General features: G+C 36.1%; 2 protein-coding genes across 2 annotated transcripts in view; one reads left to right on the top strand and one right to left on the bottom strand.

Moving 5' to 3' along the window:
* LOC148940861 (uncharacterized) overlaps positions 1–18966 on the bottom strand; it is a 31828-nt gene extending 12862 nt beyond the window's left edge. Inside the window, exons 1-4 of the mRNA XM_089105092.1 lie at positions 18947–18966; positions 17397–17525; positions 12627–12741; positions 9167–9370 (exon numbers count right to left, since the gene is read on the bottom strand). Of these exons, the coding sequence (XP_088961218.1) occupies positions 9167–9370; positions 12627–12741; positions 17397–17525; positions 18947–18966 (468 nt within the window). The remainder of the gene's footprint in view (positions 1–9166; positions 9371–12626; positions 12742–17396; positions 17526–18946) is intronic.
* The window catches only part of LOC148940860 (2-oxoadipate dehydrogenase complex component E1), a 204379-nt gene that overhangs the window by 170528 nt on the left and 11388 nt on the right, over positions 1–22463 (top strand). The window lies entirely within an intron of this gene.

The following is a 22463-nucleotide window of genomic DNA, read 5'->3' as shown; positions in this document are numbered from 1 at the left end:
TTAGGGGATAACGTAGAACGCCTTCCCCTGTGCCCTGGCGGTTCTATTGACACCAGATTTTTCTTATCCGACCTTTGAACTATTTTTAACAAGATGTATATCTCAAAATTTTCATCAGATGGGTTGGGGGATAGCTGCCCTCGGATCTCTTTTGACTATTAAAAATTGTGCTCGAACTTTCAATATCCAATCAAATGAGCCCTCTCTGAAGTTTATACGAGCATCCCTTTCATACGAACAACATATGCCCCAGGGCATAACTTACAACGCCTGCCCCCGGGCCTTGTGGGGGGGGGGTGACGACACCTGAGTTTTTGTTATCTGACTTTTGAGAAATTTTTAACTTAATGCCTATCTCAAAATGTTTATTAGATGCATTTGGGGAAAAATGGGCTAGTTGCCCTCCTATATCTTTTGACTGGAAAAAAGTTAACTAAAACTTTCAGTTTCCAAACGAATGAGCCATCTCTGCATTTTTTACGAGCACCCCTTCAATAAGAACCATATAGTCCCCACGGGCATAACTTACAACACCTGCCCTGAGGCCCGGGGGGCTGTGTTGAACCCTGAGTTTTCGTTATATGGTGTTTGAACTATTAAAAAAAAAAGCTATCTCAAAGTTCTTATCGGATGGGTTTGAGGAAAAAAGGGCGTGGAGGGGGGGGGCTAGGTGCCGTCCGATCTCTTTTGACTCTTAAAAAGTAAGCTAGAACTTTCAGTTTCCAATCAAATGATCCCTCTTTGAAGTTAATACGAGCATCCCTTCCATAAGAACCATGTATGCCCCCAGGGCATAACTTACAGGGCCTGCCCCCGGGCCCTGGTGGGTTGTGTCAACACCGGAATTTTTGTTATATGATCTTTGAACTATTTTTAACAAAATAGCTATCTTAAAATTTTTATTGGTTGCATTTGGGAAAAAAGGGTTGGGGGGGGAAGGTGGGTAACCTCCGATATATTTTGATGCTTAAAAAGTGAGTAAAAGATATTAATGTCCATTCGAATGAGCCCACTCTGAAGTTTACCCAAGCATTCACTCTGTAAGGAACATTCATGACCCCAGAACTTAATTGATAACCCTTGCCCCCAAACACCGTGGGGGGAGTGTCCTGCTCAAACATATAATTTCCAGAACTTTTAACTACGTTGAACAAAATGGCTATACCAAAATTTTGATTGGATGTGTTTGGGGAAATGTTGAGCGTGGAAGGGGTGTCAGTTGCCTTAGAATCACTTTCGACTATTAAAAAGGGAACAAGCCATTTAAATTTCCAATCGGATAAGCCCTTTCTGAAGTTTCTACGACAACGTTGTCTATACAAAACCTTATATGCCCCCAGGGCATAATTTACAACCCTTGCCCTGAGGACTGTGGGGGAGTTGTTATCCTCAAAGACTTAACTTCCAGAACTTAAACTACGTTTAATAAAATGACTATCTCAAAATTTTGATTAGATGTGTTTGGGGAAAGGTGGGCGTGGGGAGGGGGGGCTAGTTGCCCTCAAATAACTTTTGACTATTAAAAAGGGCACTAGCCCTTTGAATTTCCAGTCGAATGAGCATTTTTTGAAGTTTCTACGACAACGCCTTCTATAAAAACATTATATGCCCCCTGGGCATAACTTAAAACCCTTGCCTTGAGAGTTGTGGGGGAGTGTCCTCCTCAAAAACGTATTTTCTATCTGGAAATCAACTACGCTGAACAAAATGGCTATCTCAAAATTTTTATTGGATGTGTTTGGGGGAATGATGGGCGTGGGGGGCGCTAGTTGCCCTCCAACCACTTTCGACTATTAAAACGGGCACTAGCCCTTTAAATTTCTAATCAAATGAGCCTTTTCTGAAGTTTCTACGACAACGCCTTCTATAAAAACCTTATATGCCCCAGGGCATAACTTAAAACCCTTGCCCCGAGGGTTGTGGGGGAGTGTCCTCCTCAAAAACATATTTTCTATCTAGAAATCAACTACGCTGAACAAAATGGCTATCTCAAAATTTTGATTGGATGTGTTTGGGGAAAAATGCGCGTGGGGGGGCTAGTTGCCCTCCAATGACTTTCGACTATTGAAAAGAGCACTAGTTTTTTGAATTTCCTATCTAATGAGCCTTTTCTGAATTTCTACGACAACACCTTCTATACTAACCTTATATGCTCCCAGGGCGTAAATTAAAACCGTTGCTCAGAGGGTCTTGGGGAATTTTCCTACTAGAAAACAGACTTTCTATCTGGAAATAAACTACGCTGAACAAACTGGCTATCTCAAAATTTTGATTGGATGTGTTTTGGGGAATGATGGGCGTGGGGGGGGGTGTTAGTTGCCCTCCAATCATTTTCGACTATTAAAAAGGGCACTAGAACTCTCGATTTCCAGTCGAATGAGCCCCGTCTGAAGTTAAAATAAGGTGCTTTCTATAAACACCTTATATGCCTCAAAGGCATAACTTACAACCCTTGCCCTGAGGGCTGTGAGGGGTCTGTCATCCTCAAAGACCTAGTTTCCAGAACTTTCAACTACGTTAAACAAAACGGCTATCTCAAAATTTTTATTGGATGTGTTTGGGGAAAGGGTGGGTGTGAGAGGGGGGTTTGTGTCCTTCAATCACTTTCGACTATTAAAAAGGGCACTAACCCTTTTTAATTTCCAATCAAATGAGCCCTTTGGAAATTTCTACGACAAAAGTTTATATAAAAGCCTTATATGCCCCCGGGGCATGACTTACAACCTTTGCCCTGAGGGTTGTGTGTGTGTGTGGGGGGGGGGGGTGGTTGTCAGCCTCAAAGATCTAAAGTTCAGAAATTTCAACTACGTTGAAAAAAATGAATATGTCAAAATTTTGATTGGATGTGTTCGGGAAAATGGTGGGCGTGAGAGGGGGGGGTTAGTTGCTCTTCAATCACTTTTGACTATTAAAAAGGGCTTTACCCGTTTCAATTTCAAATCGGATGAGCCCTTTTTGAAGTTTCTACGACAACTCTTCCTATAAGAATATCATATGTCCCCGGGGCATAACTTCCCACCCTTGTTCTGAGGGCTGTGGGGGGGGGGGTTGTCATCAACAAACACCTAATGTCCAAAATTTTCAACAATATTGAAAAAAATAGCAAACCCGAAATTTAAAGTACATCTGTTTGCAGAAATTGTTGTAGAGATAGGGGTATTAGTTGCCCTCCATTACTATCTACGATTAAAAAGAACACTAGCCATTTCAACTTCAAATCGAATAAGCCATATTTGAATTTTCTACGACAAAAATGTCTGTAAACTCCTTAAATGCCCCTAAGGCATAACTTACAACTCTTACCCTGAGTGCTGTGGAGGGTTGTCATCCTCAAAGACCAAATTTCCAAAACTTTCAACTACGTTGAACAAAATGGCTATCTAAAAATTTTAATTGGATGTGTTTGGGGAAAAGGTGGGCGTGAGAGGTGGGTTAGTTGTCCTCCAATCACTTTTGACTATTAAAAAGGGCACTAACCTTTTGAATTTTTTTTAGGTGGGTTAGTTGCCCTCCAATCACTTTTGACTATTGAAAAGGGCACTAGCCCTTTTTAATTTCCAATCAAATAAGCTATTTGGAAGTTTCTACGACAAAACTTTCTATAAAAGCCTTGTGCCCCCAGGGCATAACTTACAGCCTTTGCCCTGCGGGTTGTGGGGGGGTGTCATCCTCAAACACCTAATTTCCAGAACCTTCAACTACGTTGAACACTATGAATATCTCAAAATTTTGATTGGATGTGTTTGGGAAAATGGTGGGCGTGAGAGGGGGGTTACTTGCTCTTCAATAACTTTCGACTACCCATTTACCCATTCACTATTAAAAAGGGTTTTACCCATTTCAATTTCACATCGAATGACCCCTTTTTGTAGTTTCTACGACAACTCTTTCTATAAAAACCTCTTATGCCCCCAGGGCATAACTTACAACCTGTGGGCTGCGGGGGGGGTTCATCCACAAAGAGATAACTTCCATAACTTTGAACTACTTATAAAAAATGGCTATCTAAAAATTTTGATTGTATGTGTTTGGGAAAATGGTGGGCGTGATAGGGGGATTAGTTGCCCTCGCATGGCACTAGCCATTTCAATTTCCAACCGAATAAGCCATTTTTGAAGTTTCTACAACAACGCTTTCTATAAATACATGATATGTCGCCCGGGAATAGCTTTCGGCCCGTACTCTGAGGGCTGTGGGGGGTTGTCATTCTCAAAAAAATAATTTCCAGAACTATGAATTACGTTTAACAAAATAGTCGTCTCACAATTTTGATTGGATGTGTTTGGAAACAATGTCGGCGTTAGCAGGGGGTTAGTTGTCCTCCAATCCCTGTTGTCAATTACGGAGTGCACTCCAGTCGTATGCCACCTTTTTCAATTTTTCAGAAAGTAATGGTCACAAAAAACCGTGTATGTTCCCAGGGCTTGACATTTAATCCTTGCCCTGAGGGCTCTGAGGGGGTGGGGTTGTCATCCCCAAAGACCTAATTTCCAGAACTAACAACTACGTTGAAGAAAATTGCTACCTCAAAATTTTGATTGGATGTGTTTGCATAAATGGTGGGCGTGAGAGGGGGGTTAGTTTCCCTCCAATCACTTTCGACTATTAAAAATGGCACTAGCCCTTTGAATTTCCAATCAAATGAGCCCTTTTTCAAGTTTCTACGACAAAGCTTTCAATGAAAACCTTATATACCCCCAGGGCATAACTTACAACCCTTGAAGACTGTGGAGGGAGTGTCCTGCTCAAAGGTATAATTTCCAGAACTTTCAACTACGCTGAACAAAATGGCTATCTCAAAATTTTGATTGGATGTGTTTGGGGAAATGGTGGGCGTGGAAGGGGTGTTAGTTGCCATCCCAATCACTGTCGACTATTAAAAAGGGCACTAGCCATTTCAATTTCCAATCGAATGAGCCCTTTTTGATCTTTCTACGACTGCGCTTTCTATAAAAACCTTATATGCCCCCAGGGCATAGCTTATAACCCTTGCCCTGAGGAATGTCGGGGGGTGTCATCCTCAAAGTTCTAATTCCAAAACTTTCAACTACGTTGAACAAAATGACTATCTCCAAATGTTGATTGGATGTTTTCGGGGAAAAGGTGGGCGTGAGAGGGGGGTTAGTTGCCCTCCAATCACTTTCGACTATTAAAAAGGGCACTAGCTGTTTGAATTTCCAATCGAATGAGCCTTTTTTGAAGTTTCTACGACAACGCCTTCTATAAAAATCTTATATGCCCCCAAGGCATAACTTACAACGCTTGCCCTGAGGGCTGTGGGGGATTGTCCTCCTCAAAACATAATTTCTATCTGAAAATCAACTACGCTGAACAAAATGGTTATCTCAAATTTTGATTGGATGTGTTTCAGGAAATGGTGGGCGTGGAAGGGTGTTAGTTGCCTTCCGATCACTTTCAACTATTAAAAAGGGCACAAGCCACTCCAATTTCCAATTGAATAAGCCCTTTTCGAAGTTTCTACGACAACTTATTCGATACGAAGTGCCCTGATTTAAAGGAAAAAAATAATAAATAATACATTGTGCCAACATCGTTCTTATATGCCCCCGGGGCATAACTTAAAACCCTTGCCCTGAGAGCTGTGGGGGAGTGTCCTCCTCAAAAACATAATTTCTATCTGGAAATCAACTACGCTGAACAAAATGCCTATCTCAAAATTTTGATTGGATGTGTTTGGGGAATTGGTGGGCATGGAAGGGGTGTCAGTTGCCTTCCAATCACTTTTGACTATTAAAAAGGGCACTAGCCGTTCCAATTTCCAACTGAATGAGCCCTTTTCCAAGTTTCTACGACAACTCCTTCGATACGAAGTGCCCTGGTATGGAAGAAGAAAAAAAAATAAAAAAAATAATAATACATATTGCCAACATCGTTCTTTACTTAGGCAGCGCGATTGCGCTGCCTATGATACCAGTTTAGCCTTATTTGACCTCAGATATCTGGTGCAATGACATGACGTTATATTCCATTCTGCTTTGAGAGAGTAGGTAGTTAGATATATTAATTTTCCTTGTTATTAAAGCCAAGAAACTGTAAGTTTCCTATGTAGGGTTTTCGGCCATGGCGATTGTAGTGGTTTACTTTTTGTTTCGATCTGATGTCAAATTGTAGGCGTTTCAGGCTATTTATCAGAATTCCCATTATTATTATTTTCGAAAGAAGATTTTATTATTAAGGCTAATCGAGATAGTAGTAACTAATACCAGCTAGATAATACTTACCACTATAAGCAAAAAATGTTTTTTTTTTCTTACTTCTCATTTTCTTTTTTATGATGCGTTTTTTAGTTTTTAGTGACTATGGGCTGTAGTGAGTTCTTTACTAGTTTGCAGCTACTGGGAGAAAATTTGCAAAAGCTCAATAAATATAGTCAGATGACAATGCGAAGTTGCAGGTTCGACGCCCCTTGAATTTACCGGTAATGGAAGTAGGTCTAGGAGTACGACAGTTATTTTTAAGAGATACATATTAGACCAACTATACTCTTTTCATTTGGGAGTGGGGAAGACCAAAGAGAGGGTCAGAACTTCTGTATTCTGGCCAGGCATCACACGAGATATGGAGAGAATGGTCGGCCAGTGTGAGGTATGAGCCAAGTTTGCAACGAGCCAACAGAAGGAGCCGATGATCCCACACAAAATACCAGACTACCCCTTCAAGCATGTAGCTGTTGACCTGTTCTAGCTCAACGGACAAGATTACATGGTCACTGTCGATTACATGAGTCGGTTCTTTGAGGTTATTTGCCTGACAAACACCACGTCACGGCAGGTCATCGCCAAACTGAAAGCTCATTTCAGCCGATATGGAATTCCCGAGCAACTCATAACCGACAACGTCCCCCAGTTCAGTGGAAAGGAATTTGAGCAGTTCATGACAGACTGGCGAATCATCCATTCAACCTCGAGCCCCAACTATCCCCAGTCCAGCGGCATGAGTGAAAAGGGTGTTCAAACGGCTAAAGGACTTCTGATGAAAGCCGCTGAGAGCAGGAGTGATCCGTATTTGGAACTCTTGGAGTACCAAAACACACCCATTGATGGTTTTGCCTCCGCTCAAATAATGATGGGACGCTAATTGAGATATCTCCTGCCCAGTATCACACAGATCTTGCAGCCAGGGGTTATCCATTTTGCCAGATTCAGACAACAGAGGAAGAAGACCCAAAGCAAGTACTACAATCGAGGTGCTAGGAACGTGGAACTGCTGAAAACGGGGCAGAAAGCGTAGGTCCAGTTGACTGACCAGGGACCCTGTAAGAAGGCAACGGTTTGTAAATCCGATGACAACCCTCGTTCATACTATGTTCGTCTCAAAGAAGGGGGGACATTCAGCCGCAACAGAATTCACATTAAACCAAGACAAGACCTGACCATGACGTACCCACATGACGGTGAAAATTGCCAAGCACAAACCCAACCTGCCGAAGATCATCGGGTATCAATGAGCACCTCGCCTTCCAAAAAGGTACCCGATTCTATAGACGATTCCCACGAAACTGCGGGCCCCGTTACAGCGGAGTCTCTGACACTGAGGGTAGGCGTTAAAGAGAAAGAAGTGGAGACCACAGACCCGGTTCAGGCAGAACAGAATAGCTACAGAAGAAGCACGACGGTCACTCGTTTTGGTCGTCAGGCCAGGTTGAATTTGATCATCGACAAAAGTCATCGCTGAATTACACGAAGAAAAGAAGGAAGATGAAATGATTTGATTGTTTTGTTACTTAAGAAGTTGTTTTTATGTGTATTTTTGTTTTCAGGTGCTTGGGTCTAATATACTTACCTACTATTTGAATTGACGTGAGCCTAGCAACGAGTTCATTGCATGTTACACCTATTAAACATGTTTAAAAATAGGTATTACTGTAATATTAACCCTTCACCATGTCCAAAAGTTGCAGTGCCTTAATAGGTTCTTTGCTAAAATTTAAAAGGTTCTAACCAAAGAAAATAGTAAACTAATAATAATAATAAATGATAATAAGTATAATAATAATAAATTCTCTGAAGAGGATTTGATACCTTAAACGATCACCTATCTCGTCTATTATAAACTTTTTAGTTTGTGTGGTTAAACAATTCAGAATTTACTGGACGGTCTTGCCATTACTTGTATGCCTTGGATAAGAGACTCGAATAAAGGACAGGAAACTAAAAGCCAGCACCTACTTTCCCGGAAATCTTTAAAAAAAAGTCACTTAGCTTCTCCCGTTTTGTGCCAGAGATAGACATCCATTTTTAATTAAACTTACATCATTAGAAATAAGGAATTTTGTTTTTTCGATTGGACAAAACAGAATTTTTTTAAGTTAAAAAAAAGGGCAGTTCCTAAAAATATTCTAGCATACCTGCTTGGAAAAAATTGAAAAACAGCTCAAAAGACGTATCATTGAATGGTTTGATATATTTGGGAAATTTGAAATTTCTGTTGTGCTAACCGACTTGATTGAAATCTTTAGATTCATATTATTTATGCTGTATGTACATTGAACAGACAATGTTTTGGTTAACAATTATTAAGGGATTATACTTTCTTTTAAACAAGTCTCCCGTTAGCTTTACAATCTGTTGACAAATCTAAGATCCCCTATAAATTTTTACCAAATTTGCTTTGGAAGTTCCCTGTGGTACTGATAAAATTAGCTAATAGGCCCTTTGTCTTTGAGACTGTCAGCCGACACTGAGGTCGTAAAATGATTTTTACGGTCTCGAATTCCCTTGAAGGAACTCGAAACTTCAAGTTGCAATTGCTCAAATCTCATATTTGAACTAAATGCGCTTATAATTTGAATGATCAACTAGCCCTACTCCAATTCAATTTTTAAATCAACATGGCACCAACCACCCACATCATTTTTCACCAAAAAACTTTCTATTAACAAGAAAGTTTTTTGCTCCTAATTAAAAGTGAAACTTTAGTATTTAATTATATTATTTAATAATAATAATAATACTATTCAATGATAATTATCTATTTAATAATAATACATTTTTTAGGTATGACAAAAAGGAATTTGAATATTTACGAACCATTACCGTGACTGAATTTGACATGCTACTGAAGATTTTAAATATAACAGGGGTTTAAATTCGGAGCAGCGCTAAAATCAAATTTGAATGCCACTAATTGGATATGAAAAACTTACCGCCAGTTTTGCAGGCTTAATACCGGGAATTCTAGGACCAGGAGGACTTCTACTAGGGTTAAAATCCAAGTTAGTATATTCACTAGATTCACCAGGTTCATCTCCAAGCATTAGTGTTCCGTAAGAATCAGCTCCTCGCATTTTATTTCTAATATATCGAACAGGTTTTTGTATAGTTGCATAGGTGTTATACAGCGGTGCCACCTGAGTTATAAGCAATGAGTTAATGGTTAGCAGCATTTTAGCCAAAGAATTTAAATAGGTTAAAAAATGTTATGATCTGGCAGTGGTTTCTTCCTGACGTGCCCAGAATGATAATACTTAGCTGTTTATTTATTTCTGACTTGTTTATCAGTGGTATGTTTACTGACATGTTTTATATACATTATTTATGTTTTTTAAACAGAAAGCAACTCACTATTTCGCTTAGTTTTCTTTGAAAGCTGCATTCATAATCTCCTGGCCTGTCCTCAGCTGTTTTTAACGTTTTTTATTTTTTTTTTTTTTTCAATGTATGATCCTGCAAGGGTACTCTAGTAGTCTTGCTATTTCAATTAGTCGTTTTTGAAATCAATATTTGTAATCTGCTGGCCTGTTATCAGTTGTCCCATGGGTACTGCTAAGAGTTTTTAGTGTGTTTTTTTTTTTGTTTTTTTCTTGACAGTGGATAGTCCTACAACGGTGTTCAACTTACTTTCCTTCATCAACTTTTGTTCTACAACCAAAATTATCCAGATGGTCCATTTTTTTTCTTTTTCAGAACATATAAATGATATTCTAATATGCATAGTACCATAGAAGCTATTTCATATAGGTCAGAGTATATAACTTTGAAAAAGTTATGCCAGCTCTGCCTCTCAGAGACTATCTGTCTTGGCTTTACCCTAGCTAGCCATGGCTTTCAAATCTTTCCTCACTTCCACCAGGTAGATAGTTCAAACTGAACACATTTAAACTAATGTGTGTAACTCGACCCAAGCAACTGAACTCCTGCAACTGAGCCCCCGTGCAACTGAACCCTCTTTATTAATATACATTCGCACCAAAAATTATAAGATTTTTTCATCAATGCGCAGAATATAACGATGTATCATCGCAATTGGAAAAAAAATATTCATTTAGTTAGTTCGACATAAGGATAAGCTTTCTTTGACTTTTTTAATGATTGAAATCGTCAAGCTCATATTTTTCCTTTTCCAGATCATGACAACCATGTTCATTATTTCAAGGAATAAAAAAGGCCAGGGTATATTCAAAAATCCCTTAAAGAAACAGTTATACCCCGATTTTCAAAGATTTTTTTTTTCAACTCTCACACAGATTGAGATTGAATGGGGAAAATTTGATAATTAACATATTGGGGGAAATGTTTTACTTATTGAGTTGTTTGTATTTATTATTAATTTTAGGGCTATTGTTGCTTCGAGAACATGATATTATATAATTTATTGTATGTGAATTATTCATGAATGCATTTCTCAGACCCTTCGACTCCTAATAACTTATATTTGTTTCCATTTTCTTGCTAATAACACGCCCTTGCCAGAAATGCTTCTGATGTACAACCGACTTTTTTTGTAGTTTAGAAAATAAATCACAACTAGTATCATTTCAAAGGTAATTTAAGATATCTAAAATGACATTCAAATCCAGTTTTCTATGTGTTATGCATTGTTACAAACTGAGTTAGAAGCATTAAGTTAATTGCTGGAAATATTTTTGCCCCAAAGCAGTCAATAATGGGATTAAAAAATGGTTACAGATTAGCAACGTAAGTCCCAAATGAAAAAAGAATATAAGAATATCATGAACATATTAAGTAATGGCACCAAAATATTTAACAAAATTTATATATCGATTTATTTAGTGGCCAAATAAACTTGGAAATCTTACTTTTCGCAAAAAGTTTAGATTCTTTCTAATAACACATACATTGCTATAATATTTTTTTTAAAATAATATGCGATCTATAATAACTGAAAAATTTAATAATAATACTTACTAAGTTATTTGAATACGAATCATTGCACAATTTGATTATTTATGTTACGCAACTACAATGGCATTAAGTTGAACCTTTTCGGGTATATTGAGGGGAAGTTATCTAAAAGGTTTATCTCCGATATACTAAAAACGACTATGGGAGCTAAGTTGAAACTTTAAAAGCATTTTGAATGGGATAGCCGATTAATGTTTGCCTATACTTAAGGTAGTCATATACGGGGGGTCAAAACTCTTTCAGCTCTCTAGAGCCCAAAGGGTTATGCAGATTTTCAACACATTTAATTGAATAATATTCCCCATGCCCAACCATCCTAAGCATTATAGCACAAAAATTATTTTTTTTTTTTTGTTGTAAAGTTGAAAAAAGAGAAAGATGCACTCGAAAGAATGTAACAATGCTTCTAGATCAAATAATCGTACAGTTGCTGAATGATTGATTGCAAGGATGATATTTTCTGCTTCATTTTTGAGGTTTGGAAAGGTTTCAGGAAAGCAAAAGCTGTCATCCATATCATCTGGCAATAAAAGATATACAACTAAATTCTGTAAGTTTCCAAATTAACAGCTAAGTTTTTAGACTATGCGTACTGTAAGATTCTTGGACCTACCCACAGGGATAGAAGAAACTGTCCTTTCCCTTCATCCTCCCATACAAGCATCAAACAATCCAAATAGGCTAAATGATAAAGTAAAAGTAGTCCTCCGGTTAACTAAGGTCCAAGTAGCAAAGTAACCTTTATAATTTCTAATCCAGTATTTGAGTAGAATTCTTATAATAGTTTATGCCAGTGCTGGTTCCTTGGCACCTTTCCAAAACATTAGACTCTTAGTTGACTCAGATATAAGAGTACTTTGGATGACTAGTTGTTTTAACCTTGAGTTCCTGTAAACAATTGCTGGAGTCAATGACATACAAACCATTATTAAAGACAGATTACAAGCTAAGCAGATGGTTCCGAATAGAACATGATATGAGGCACGGGTATGTCCTTTAATGTTCTGATGGATTTTTTCTGTTCAAGACCCTAAAGCCAAGTAGTACTGTATTGAGAAGGCTACAAATTGTACTTATGGAACTATTATAGGCGGACAATCTCAGATTACCGGGACACAATGAAGTGGAGTATAATCGTGTTTTTTATTAACATGAAACAGAGGCAGAGGAAAGATCCAAAAAATTTAATTTTGCGTGCACTATTTTTCAGTTTATCCGGGTGATAGGAGTTTTTATTACCCCTTCTGAAAATAATTTCTCCTAATTCTTTTTTTCCCGACTCCAATAAGTGTCGAGTAATTCTAACAAAGGAAAAAGTAATTATACAGCCTCTCAGAGAAAGTTTGTGTTGTTTTTATTCTATACTAAATAAAATAGCGGCAAAATAATAAGTTAATACCCAAAAACACAAAAACAGAAGTCGAACCAGGTTAATTCAAAGCATAAAGTAAACACACTCACCATGTAATGTTGGGAAGAGGACCTTCCATTTGTAAAAGATGGCGTTCTGGGACTGGGGGAGTCACCCTCTGTGATCTTCATTGTTAGCTCTTGCTCTTCGTATGGTTTCGTTGGCCTAGGACACACAAATTCAATTTAAAAAGAAGATCTCCACGTACATTTTCAAAAAAAGATATCTAAATTCTTCTATTGAAATGTTACCATCCCGCCGCAAAAGAAACTTAACATCCCACAGCAAATAAAAATACATATAAACAAATTTGTTATGCGTTTTTTAATTTTTCTGTGACCCTCCCCCCCCCACCAGACAAAATTCATGCGTACGTCCCTGCCCACCGAAAAAGAACTTCCTCTTTTCTAAAATTTGGATTCATTTTGTTGCTAACAAGTAATTTGCGATTTAAATTGTGTTAGTAAGACTTTTTCTCTTATTTTAACGCCCATACTTGAAGCAGAGTTTGTCAGTTTGTCAAAAAAATTCTTTCTTTGGCTAACATTTGCAATTTGGAACACTCGTCTTATAGATGATTTTGCATTTTTATCAGGGACATAAAAAGGATTTCTTAACTTTAGGTTAAACTCTACAGACATGAAGCGGAAATAAGCAAAAATCTTTCACTTTTTACAAATTGAAAGCTAGCTTGCAGTTACTCTTATCATTTTCCTTTTATCAATTTCCTTTTATCAAGCATTATACAAGAAGAATACGATTATCAACTTCAATTTATCTCAATGACATCTCAAAAATGATATCTCAAAAAAGATATTATTCCATCTAGCAGTTTCGTGCAGCTGTGCCTGATTAAAAATTAAAAACGTTGCTTACAAAAGAAACCATTGGAATCGTCTTTTTCTGCACTTGAAACAGTTTGCTCAGTGATTTGGGGAAAAAATTACGAATCTAAAAATCAAATTTTGTACCAGTTTTCCTTACCGTTTTAAACACGTTTCTTCTACTAAAACCAGAGTCAAACAAAAAGAAATTGGAGAATATTGTGGGTTTTTAGGAAATGTTAGCAAAATCTTAGTAGAGTTAATTTCAAACCAAAAGGAGCAAAAACCAAAATCAAATAATCTATCGATCGTAAAACTAGTACAAACCAGTGTTAATAAAAATATGAAACCCAAAACAATTAGAATTTACAATGTATAACAGAGTCAAACTAAAAAAATGCAGAAATTAACAAGAGTAGGGCTCAAAAGCTCTATGCATTCCATTGCGAGAGCATAAACTTGCAGTTTACTGAACATTAAAACAACGTGAAAATAAGATCAGACTCTTAAAGTCCATAAGGTTTGTGATCTAAGACGAAAACATCTTAGATAGTCAAATAGACATTAAAAATTTCATTAAATAGTAAGCAGCAAAAAATAAAATCGAATAAACTGTAGATCTTAAAAATTCAAAGGAACAGAGTCAAAAAATAGGTGAAATCAAAAGCAATAAAAATTTCAATAAGTAACAGAGTCAAACAAAAAGAAATTGGTGAATTTTGTGGGTTCTTAGAAAATGTTGGTAAGGTCTTCTAAACTTAATTTCAAACAAAAAGGAGCAAAATATAAAACAAGATAATCTACCATGAGTAAAACTAGTACAAATCAGCGTCAATAAAAATAAGAAACCCAAAGCAATTAGAAATTTCAATAAATAACAGAGTCAAACAAAAAGAAATTGGAGAATATTAGTTTTTTTTTTAGAAAATACTGGTAAGCTCTTAGTAAAATTGACTACAATAAATCTATTTTTCTGAAAAGTTCATTAAACTTCTTAAAACATTCTAATTGAAATAAATAAAGTCGAATAAATCTTAAGCTATGTTATGGAGGGGAGGGGGACTATGAGGGAAATGTGATCAAATAGGTTTATAGATCCTTAATTTAGATATATTTGATTTTTTGGGTTTAATAAAGTCGGGTTTTAGTAACTTTTCTTCACTTGTTTAAGAAAACTCAGAATTAAAGCGGAACTTTTTTCTCTTCGGAAAAATTTCGAATTAAACTGTTACTGTTTTTTCTTTTCTTTTTGAAAATTCGGAAGAGAACTTCAGAGAACTTTGTTCTCTGAAGGCTACTTTTCTCTGAAGTTCTCTGAAATTACAATAAATTACAATAAATTCTTTGAGAAAAATTTTACCTTTTTTCTCTTCTTGGGGAAAAATTCAGAAGAGAAGTATAACCTTTTCAGTCGTCTACAAAAATTCAGAAGAGAACTTGTAATTTCTATCTCTTCATTGAGAAAATTCAGAGTTAAAGTGAAACTTTTTCTCTTTTTGGGGTAACTGGAAATTGTTATTCTCTTCATTGAGAAAATTCAGAATCATTGTATACATTTTTCTATCTTCTACGGAAAAATTCAGAACAGAACTTGAAATTTGTTGTCTTCTCTGAGAAAATTCAGAACTAAAGTGGAACTTTTTTCTCTTCTTTTTCTTTTTTTCTTTTTCTCTTCTTTTCTTTTTTCTCTAAAGTGGAACTTTTTTAAGAAAATTCAGAAGAGAACTTTAACATTTTTTCACTTCTTTGAGCAAACTCAGAATTAAAGTGGAGGTTTTTTCTCTTCTTGGGGAAAAATTCAAAATCACAAAATAACTTTTTCTATCTTCTACGGAAAAAATTTAGAACAGAACTTTAGTTTTTTTTCTCGTCTTTTAGAAAATTCAAGACTGAACTGGAACTTCTTTTTTTATTTTTTTCGGAAAAAATTAGAATTAAACTGAAACTTTTTTCTCTTCTTTGAGAAAAAATCAGAAGAGAATTTGAAATTTTCTTCACTTCTTTGAGAAAACATAGAATTAAATTAGAACTATTTCTCTTCTTAGCGAAAAAGTCAGAATCGAAGTATAACTTTTTTTCTATCTTCTACGAAAAAAATTTATTTCTCGTCTTTGAGAGAATTCAGAACTAAAGTTTTTTATTTTCTTTGGAAAAAATTAGAATTGAACAGTAACTTTTTTCTCTTCTTTGAGAAAATTCAGAATTAAAAGTGGAAATGTTTCTCTTCTTGAGGAAGAATTCAGAAGAGAACTTCAACTTCAGGCCTCTGTCTCCGTTCATCCAACCGTTCCTTCATTGTCCCCAAGTGTGTCTATAGTTTCGCCCAGCAATCCCCAATTTATAAATCTATACTTCAATGGAATATAATACCCTCCAGTGTCAAGCTATCCACAAGTTTTCGCACGCTGTATAACAATGTTACTAGACTTTGATATTATAATTCTCTAAAGTTTTAATCAATTTGCTTTAATTTACCCGTTTTTTCTCTTTCTTTTTCTTTTTTTTCTCTCATCTTCATTTTCAATTTTTGTTATTATGGTCCTCAACAAGTTCCCTTCCATGATCTTTATTATTATTGGTGTTGTGTTTTATTTTTGTTTGAATAACTTGAATTGAATTGAACTTTTCTTCACTTCATTGAGAAAACTCAAAATTAAATGGAACTGTTTTCTCTTCTTGGGTTAAAATTCAGAATCGAAGTATATTTTTCTATCTTCTACGGTAAAATTCAGAACAGAACTTGAAATTTTTACTCTTCTTAGAGGAAATTCGGAAATGATGTGGAACTTTTTTTCTCTTCCTTGGAAAAATTCAGAAGAGGCCTTTTATTTATTTATTTTTTGCAGTCTTCTACAGAAAAATTCAGAGCAGAACTTGGAATTTCTATCCCTTTATTGAGAAAATTCAGAAGAGAAATTGAACTTTTCCTCACTTCTTTGAGAAAATTCAGAGTTAAAAGTGGAACTTTTTTCTCTTCTATGGTTAAATTTAGAGTTGAACTGTAACTTTTTTGTCTTTCCTTTTAGAAAATTCAGAAGAGAACTTGAACTTTTCTTCACAAGTGACGAAAGACATTTTAATATCATTAATTTCAAGTCATTGGTAGCAAAACTTCCAAACTATAAAGAAAATCTTAATTTGACCTAAGGTACAGTCTATTAAATAAGAAGTATTACATAAGATGACAAAAGAACACAAATACAAAGCGAAAAATCCTAAAGGTTTGAACTATTAATAAATGCACTTATTTTACTTTTGAGGAGAATGTTTAAAATATTTACTTTTTCCAAGATCCCATGCTCAGGACTGAAATTCCAAGATCTTGGAGAAAATCCCAAAGTATTGTAGCCATGTGATGGGATGAGAAATAACGGTTTTCCGAAGTACTGCAGGCTTAAATATCAAAGTTCTTTTACTAAACTATCGCATTAGATAATATTCTGACAGTGAACAAATTAATGAAGAATTTATGTTCTTAAAATGCACTCAATTAAAATGATGATTTTGTCTAATTTCATAAAATCTGATTTTTATATCTGACTTATAAGGTGATTCTTTACAATGCACTCAGTGAAAATAATTATAAAAATATCGTTAAAATAATGTTCTTAAAGTACACTAAAGATATTTTGAAACCCACAATTTCTCTATTGCATTTACCTGTGCTATAAAAGGAATTAGAAATACACACACGAAGACTGGATGGCAAAAGTTCTTTTTATAACGGAAATATCCTGGATTCGATAATATTGCCAATTCGAAGCATGTATTAATTGCATATTTGCTGTCCAGGGTCGCATCCAGGATTTTTGTTAAGGGGGAAAGGGGTAATTTTTTTTTAAAGGTATCAAAATGTGCGTTTATGCATTTTTATAACGTTTTTACGAATCGGACACACATTTAGGGGCTGGGTGAAACCCCCTAACCCCTCCTCTGAATACAGCCTTGTCTTTGTCCTAATTTCATTATTGTATAAACTAATATTATGATACTTACCGTTCCATCCACAGTGGATTATCTGTTCCATTTTTTGAATTTTCCACAGCTTTGACTTTCACGGGTTCTGGCCCAAGACTCGTAGGAATAGGTGGTTTGGATAATGAATGCTTCCTTCTCTTCTCTGGCCTGCTTTGAAAAACAAGTTACAAGGTTAGAAGATATTGCATTTTGATTTTGGCAGTTGAGTTGGTGACTTCTAAGATCTTATCAGACTTGACAAGGGTTGGCAAACAAAAAGAAATTTTACATTGTTTTAAATTGCTGGCTTAAACACCCGTAGTAGCAATGGCAGGGCCTGCACACGCAAAAAAAATGGAAAAAGATCTGACTTTCAAGGTCGGAAAATCTGACAAAAAACTGACGACTCGATAAGGTGCTTTTTACCGAAGAAAAACAAATTCAGTACGTCAAAAGACATTAGCCAATAGCTTCAGAGAAGGATTTTCAGCCAAAACTCTAAAAAGTTTTTTTGCTTTATCCCCTTTAATAATCAGTATAATGCCCGATCACATTTCTGCATTTCTTTTTTCTACATTTACTTACAAAATTTAAAAAAAGAACGTAGTAGCCTACTACAAAAAAAAAACAATCATTAGTTATGTTTGCGAGCAACGACTACTTCTTGTTTGATCTTTCTTTTCAAATACTGTAAACAAAAAAAAAACACTAAGGGAACAGTATCAGTCAGAAATGACAAAAAAAGGAAATAAGGTTAATCAACCCTAGCAATGGATCTTACGAATAAAACACAGAAAAGCGATCTTGCACTCCTTTAGTGACCAAAAACGCAGAATTTTGGCCTATTTGAAGTAGTGGGCTTGCCCAAAAAGAAAAACAAATCCGATTTTTCTGGGTTTTTTTTTCAAATTTCTGACTTTTCTCTAAATTTCTGACCATTCTGCATTGGCTGAATTCCTGACTTTTTAAAGAAAATTTGACGTGGTGGCAGCCCTGCATTAGCTATTTTGTATAGTTCTTTAACTTGAAACTTCGTAAAAGGAAGAAGAGATCGAAAAGGAGTAGTAAAAGGAAAAGGAAGGTAAAAGGAGAGGTAAAGGAAAAGGAGGGAAAATGGAAAAGGAAGGAATATAGAACAGGACAGGAAAAGGAAAAAAGCAGAAGAAAATGGACATAAAGGAAAAGGAGGAAAACAGAAAAGGAGAGGTAAAACGAATAGGCGAGGTAAAACGAAGAGGAGAGGTAAAAGGAAAAGGAAGGAAGAGACAAAAGGAAGAGGAAAATATAACTTCGGGTCAAATCAGTTTTAAAAATCACTGTCACAAAAGATTTAATGGAACAAGGGTAACAGAAAATTGTTTCAAATATGCATGAGATCTCAATGAAAGCAGAGAAAGCTTACTGCATTGAAAGCGAAAAATTAATAATAGATATTGTTCAAGGTTTAATTAAAATTCAAATCACAAATACTAAAGGATACGCGTGACTTTTGTGGCCATTATAGCGTTAATGGTTCAATTGTGACCAAAAACAAAACCCTTAAGATACAAAGTCTAAAACAAGACTCATTATTATTTTATAGTTATTACATTGGAGCTTTTGTGGCCATTATAGAGTCAATGGTTCAATTGCGACCAAAAACCAAACTCTTAAGATACAAAGTCTAAAACGAGATTCATTATTATTTTATAGTTATTATATTGGAACTTTTGTGGCCGTTATAGCGTCAATGGTTCAATTGTGACCAAAAACCAAACTCTTAAGATACAAAGTCTTAAACGAGATTCATTATTATTTTATAGTTATTATTTTGGAATTATATTCGCTCTTTATATATTTTATATCGAATATATTATTAAATATTCGATATAAGCCCCCTTGCGTGTAAGTCTGTTCATGGGCAGGTGCCCCCCCCCCCCCTAGACCTTCAAATTTACATTAGATATGGCTGAAAAAGCAGATGGTTTGGAAAAAGCAGTTGATAAAACTGCATCACACTATCAACTGCCCCCCCCCCCGTAGACAATATGCTGCCTAATGCTGCCTACGCCCATGTCTTTGTTTAGTGACTTTATTCATTTTCGTAATGGCTCCTTCATCTAACCAGTTTAAGGAAGGTGACATAGCTTTAGCACGATTTGCGGGGTATCCCCTCCGGCCAATAAGGATTATTGAGACGGTGAATACTGCAACGGGTTCAACGAAGTATCGGGTATTCTGTTATGGGGCACATTATCAGCAACCCATCATATATGGCCAACTCGTAGATTACGAGAGTAACCAAAAGGAGGCATCCAAGAGAATAACGAAAGGAGTAAAAAAAGCGTTCGAAGAACTTCGTTCTTTTCCAGAAATTTATCTTGATGTATTGAAAAAAGCTAAAAATCAAAGCGGCACAAATAAGGACGGATCTGCCAGTAGCGCTTCTGCTGATGTGATTGGACTTCGAGCTCAATTGGTAGCGTCTGAGCAGGAAATCGCTCCAATGAAAGAAAACATTAGGAAGGATATTCAGCGCAAGGTACAGGAAAAATCAAATGAACGAGTGGTTGGTAACTTTCCGACGGAATTTATTGTCTCTAAAATCTGTTATGCAATCACTATGGAATACACCGCCAAATTTTTGCTTTTGGAAAAATGTCTCAAAGGAATCTACCATCAGAGTGATTTACTTAAAGAAAAAGTTTATAGTTTAGAAAACAAACTGGACGACTTCGAACAAGAGGGGAAACTGGACTCGCTTCTATTTCATGGTGTCAAGCAGCCCGCTACGTTCGACATAAACAGTACCATGCGGAGTGTGATCTACGAAAAATGGGCCTTGTAAATATTGCCAACTCCGATATTATTAGTGTACATAGACTGAGCCTGAATAACAACCCGGCAAGCAGACCTGACAGACTAGCGCCAGTTATAGTGAAGCTCCGTAACAAAGAGATTGCAAAGTATATCTTCAAAGCTAACCCTAAACTTGCAAAAGGCGGGATCTTTTGTGCGAAAACCTTACGCGCAAGAAGCGAGATATTTTAAATGCGGCTAGAGATAAATTTGCGAACACGTGTATATGGTCTGACCAAGGTCAAATTTTCGTTCGTGAAACTAGCGATTCTTCACCCCGGAGGCTCTGGTCGCTAGAAGCAATCTTCTGATGCGTGTGTTATATTTTGCATATATTATGAGTTAGCATATCTTCATAAGTTTATTCCTGCTTGTAGTAATTTTAGTTACGTATCATTGGTTTTTCATTTATTTTTACAGTTTAGCATTAGTTTTCCATTCATAGGTTTTGTCCTCCGTCAACCAGGGACACATAATCATTTGTTGTCAGTGAAGTTAAATAAGGTTAATCGCTTCGTGTACGTATTAACCCTTCGCATTTGAAGTCGCTTGAAAATAATCCATTTCGTATTGATGACATATTGTTATCTCGCGTGGCAAATGATCCAGCTGAAGTTAATTTTAGACCGATGAGGCATAGTAGATATGTTGATATTATGAATAGTAATGTAATTAATGTGACAAATAAGTATTTATGTATTGGTCAGTGGAACTGTCACATCACATCAAATTTTTCTGAAGTGTCGAACCTACTTACTTCATGTTGTGATAAAATTGATATGTTGGGTATATGCGAATCTTTTCTTACACAGGATAGCTTTCTCCCATCGTATCCTTTTCCAGGGTACCAGCTGGTTTCAAAATCAAGAAATTCTATGATGCGGGGTGGACTTGCATTTATAATTAAGGATCAAATAAGATACACAGTAAAGAAGGATTTATATTTTTGGATTGAAGGTAAGATCGAAACTTTTTCTATTGAGGTTGAAGTTTCGGAGAAGAAAAAGTTGTTAGTTTGTTTAGTATACCGGCCACCTAGTGCTAATCCGGAGGCTTTTCTTTACGATGTTGATGAGTTTATTTCCGATAAAGCGGCGGCGAAATTTGATCGGGTTTTTATTGGTGATTTTACTTTTAATCTTCTTAATTTAAATAGTTCTAACCTTGATTTTTTTAAATCTTATGTTGTCGCACAATTTTTTCGGTAGCAGAAATACCGATACGGATTACTAGTCAGCCGGCTACCCTTATTGATAATATTTATTTATCGGCGAATCTTATACCGAAAAGTTATTGCGACGTGATCATATGTCCAGGTTCTGACCATCTTCCTTTGTTGTGCGTAATTCGGGGCACTGGAAAAAAGGTTTTTAAAATGGAGAAAACGACAGTTAGGGATCTTAAGCCGGAAAATCTTAAACAGTTTCAAGAATAGATAAGTATAGTTTCTTGGGAGGAAGTTTTGAATGAAAATGAAAACGAATCGGTGGCATTTGACACTTTTTTAAAAATATTATCACCTATTTATGATAAGTGTTGCCCTGTGAAGGGTGTTCATAAGAAGAAAAATATCCCAAGGAAACCGTGGGTGAAAAATAAAATTTCGGAAAAAATTGGTGAACAGAACAAACCTTATCAGTTGTACCCGAATTCTCCAATCCAAAAAAACCTTGAAGAATTCAGGAAACTTCGGAACAATGTGAACTCCCTCGGAAGGTCATCAATGAAACATTATTACTCAAAGAAGTTTCGTGATAAAAACGGTGATGTTAAGGAAACTTGGCAAGTGATAAATGAGGCACTACGTGGTAATAACACTATAGATCCAGTGGATGAACTTGTAGTTGGTGAAAAACAAGTTAAAGGTAAGAAAGGTGTTAGTGATGAGTTTTGTAAATATTTTTCTAATGTTGGAATTGATGTAAGAAAGAAAGGTGTTAGTGATGAGTTTTGTAAATATTTTTCAAATGTTGGAATTAATGTTAAAAATGATGTTGCTGACCATGGGTATAAAAATGAGCTGTTTATTGATGACCGTTGGGAAGGTCGTTCCATGAAATTTGTAAAGTGCACTCAGTCTGATCTCGAGGATGCACTGGAAACAATAAAATCGAATTCAGCAGGAATTGACGGTCTTAGCCTTAAGGCATTTAAGGGCATCGCCGCTTACCTTTTGCCTTGTCTTCTATACATGGTGAACCTATTTATGGAAATAGGTCAGTTCCCAGATGCTTTAAAACAAGCAAAAATTATACCTTTACATAAAGG

This window comes from Artemia sp. Qi Xiang Cuo, chromosome 19, assembly GCF_049724085.1.
Source record: "Artemia sp. Qi Xiang Cuo chromosome 19, ASM4972408v1, whole genome shotgun sequence".
Taxonomy (NCBI): Eukaryota; Metazoa; Arthropoda; class Branchiopoda; order Anostraca; family Artemiidae; genus Artemia; species Artemia sp. Qi Xiang Cuo.
The sequence above is the reverse complement of the archived record's forward strand: the minus strand, read 5'-3'. Positions and strand labels throughout refer to the sequence as shown.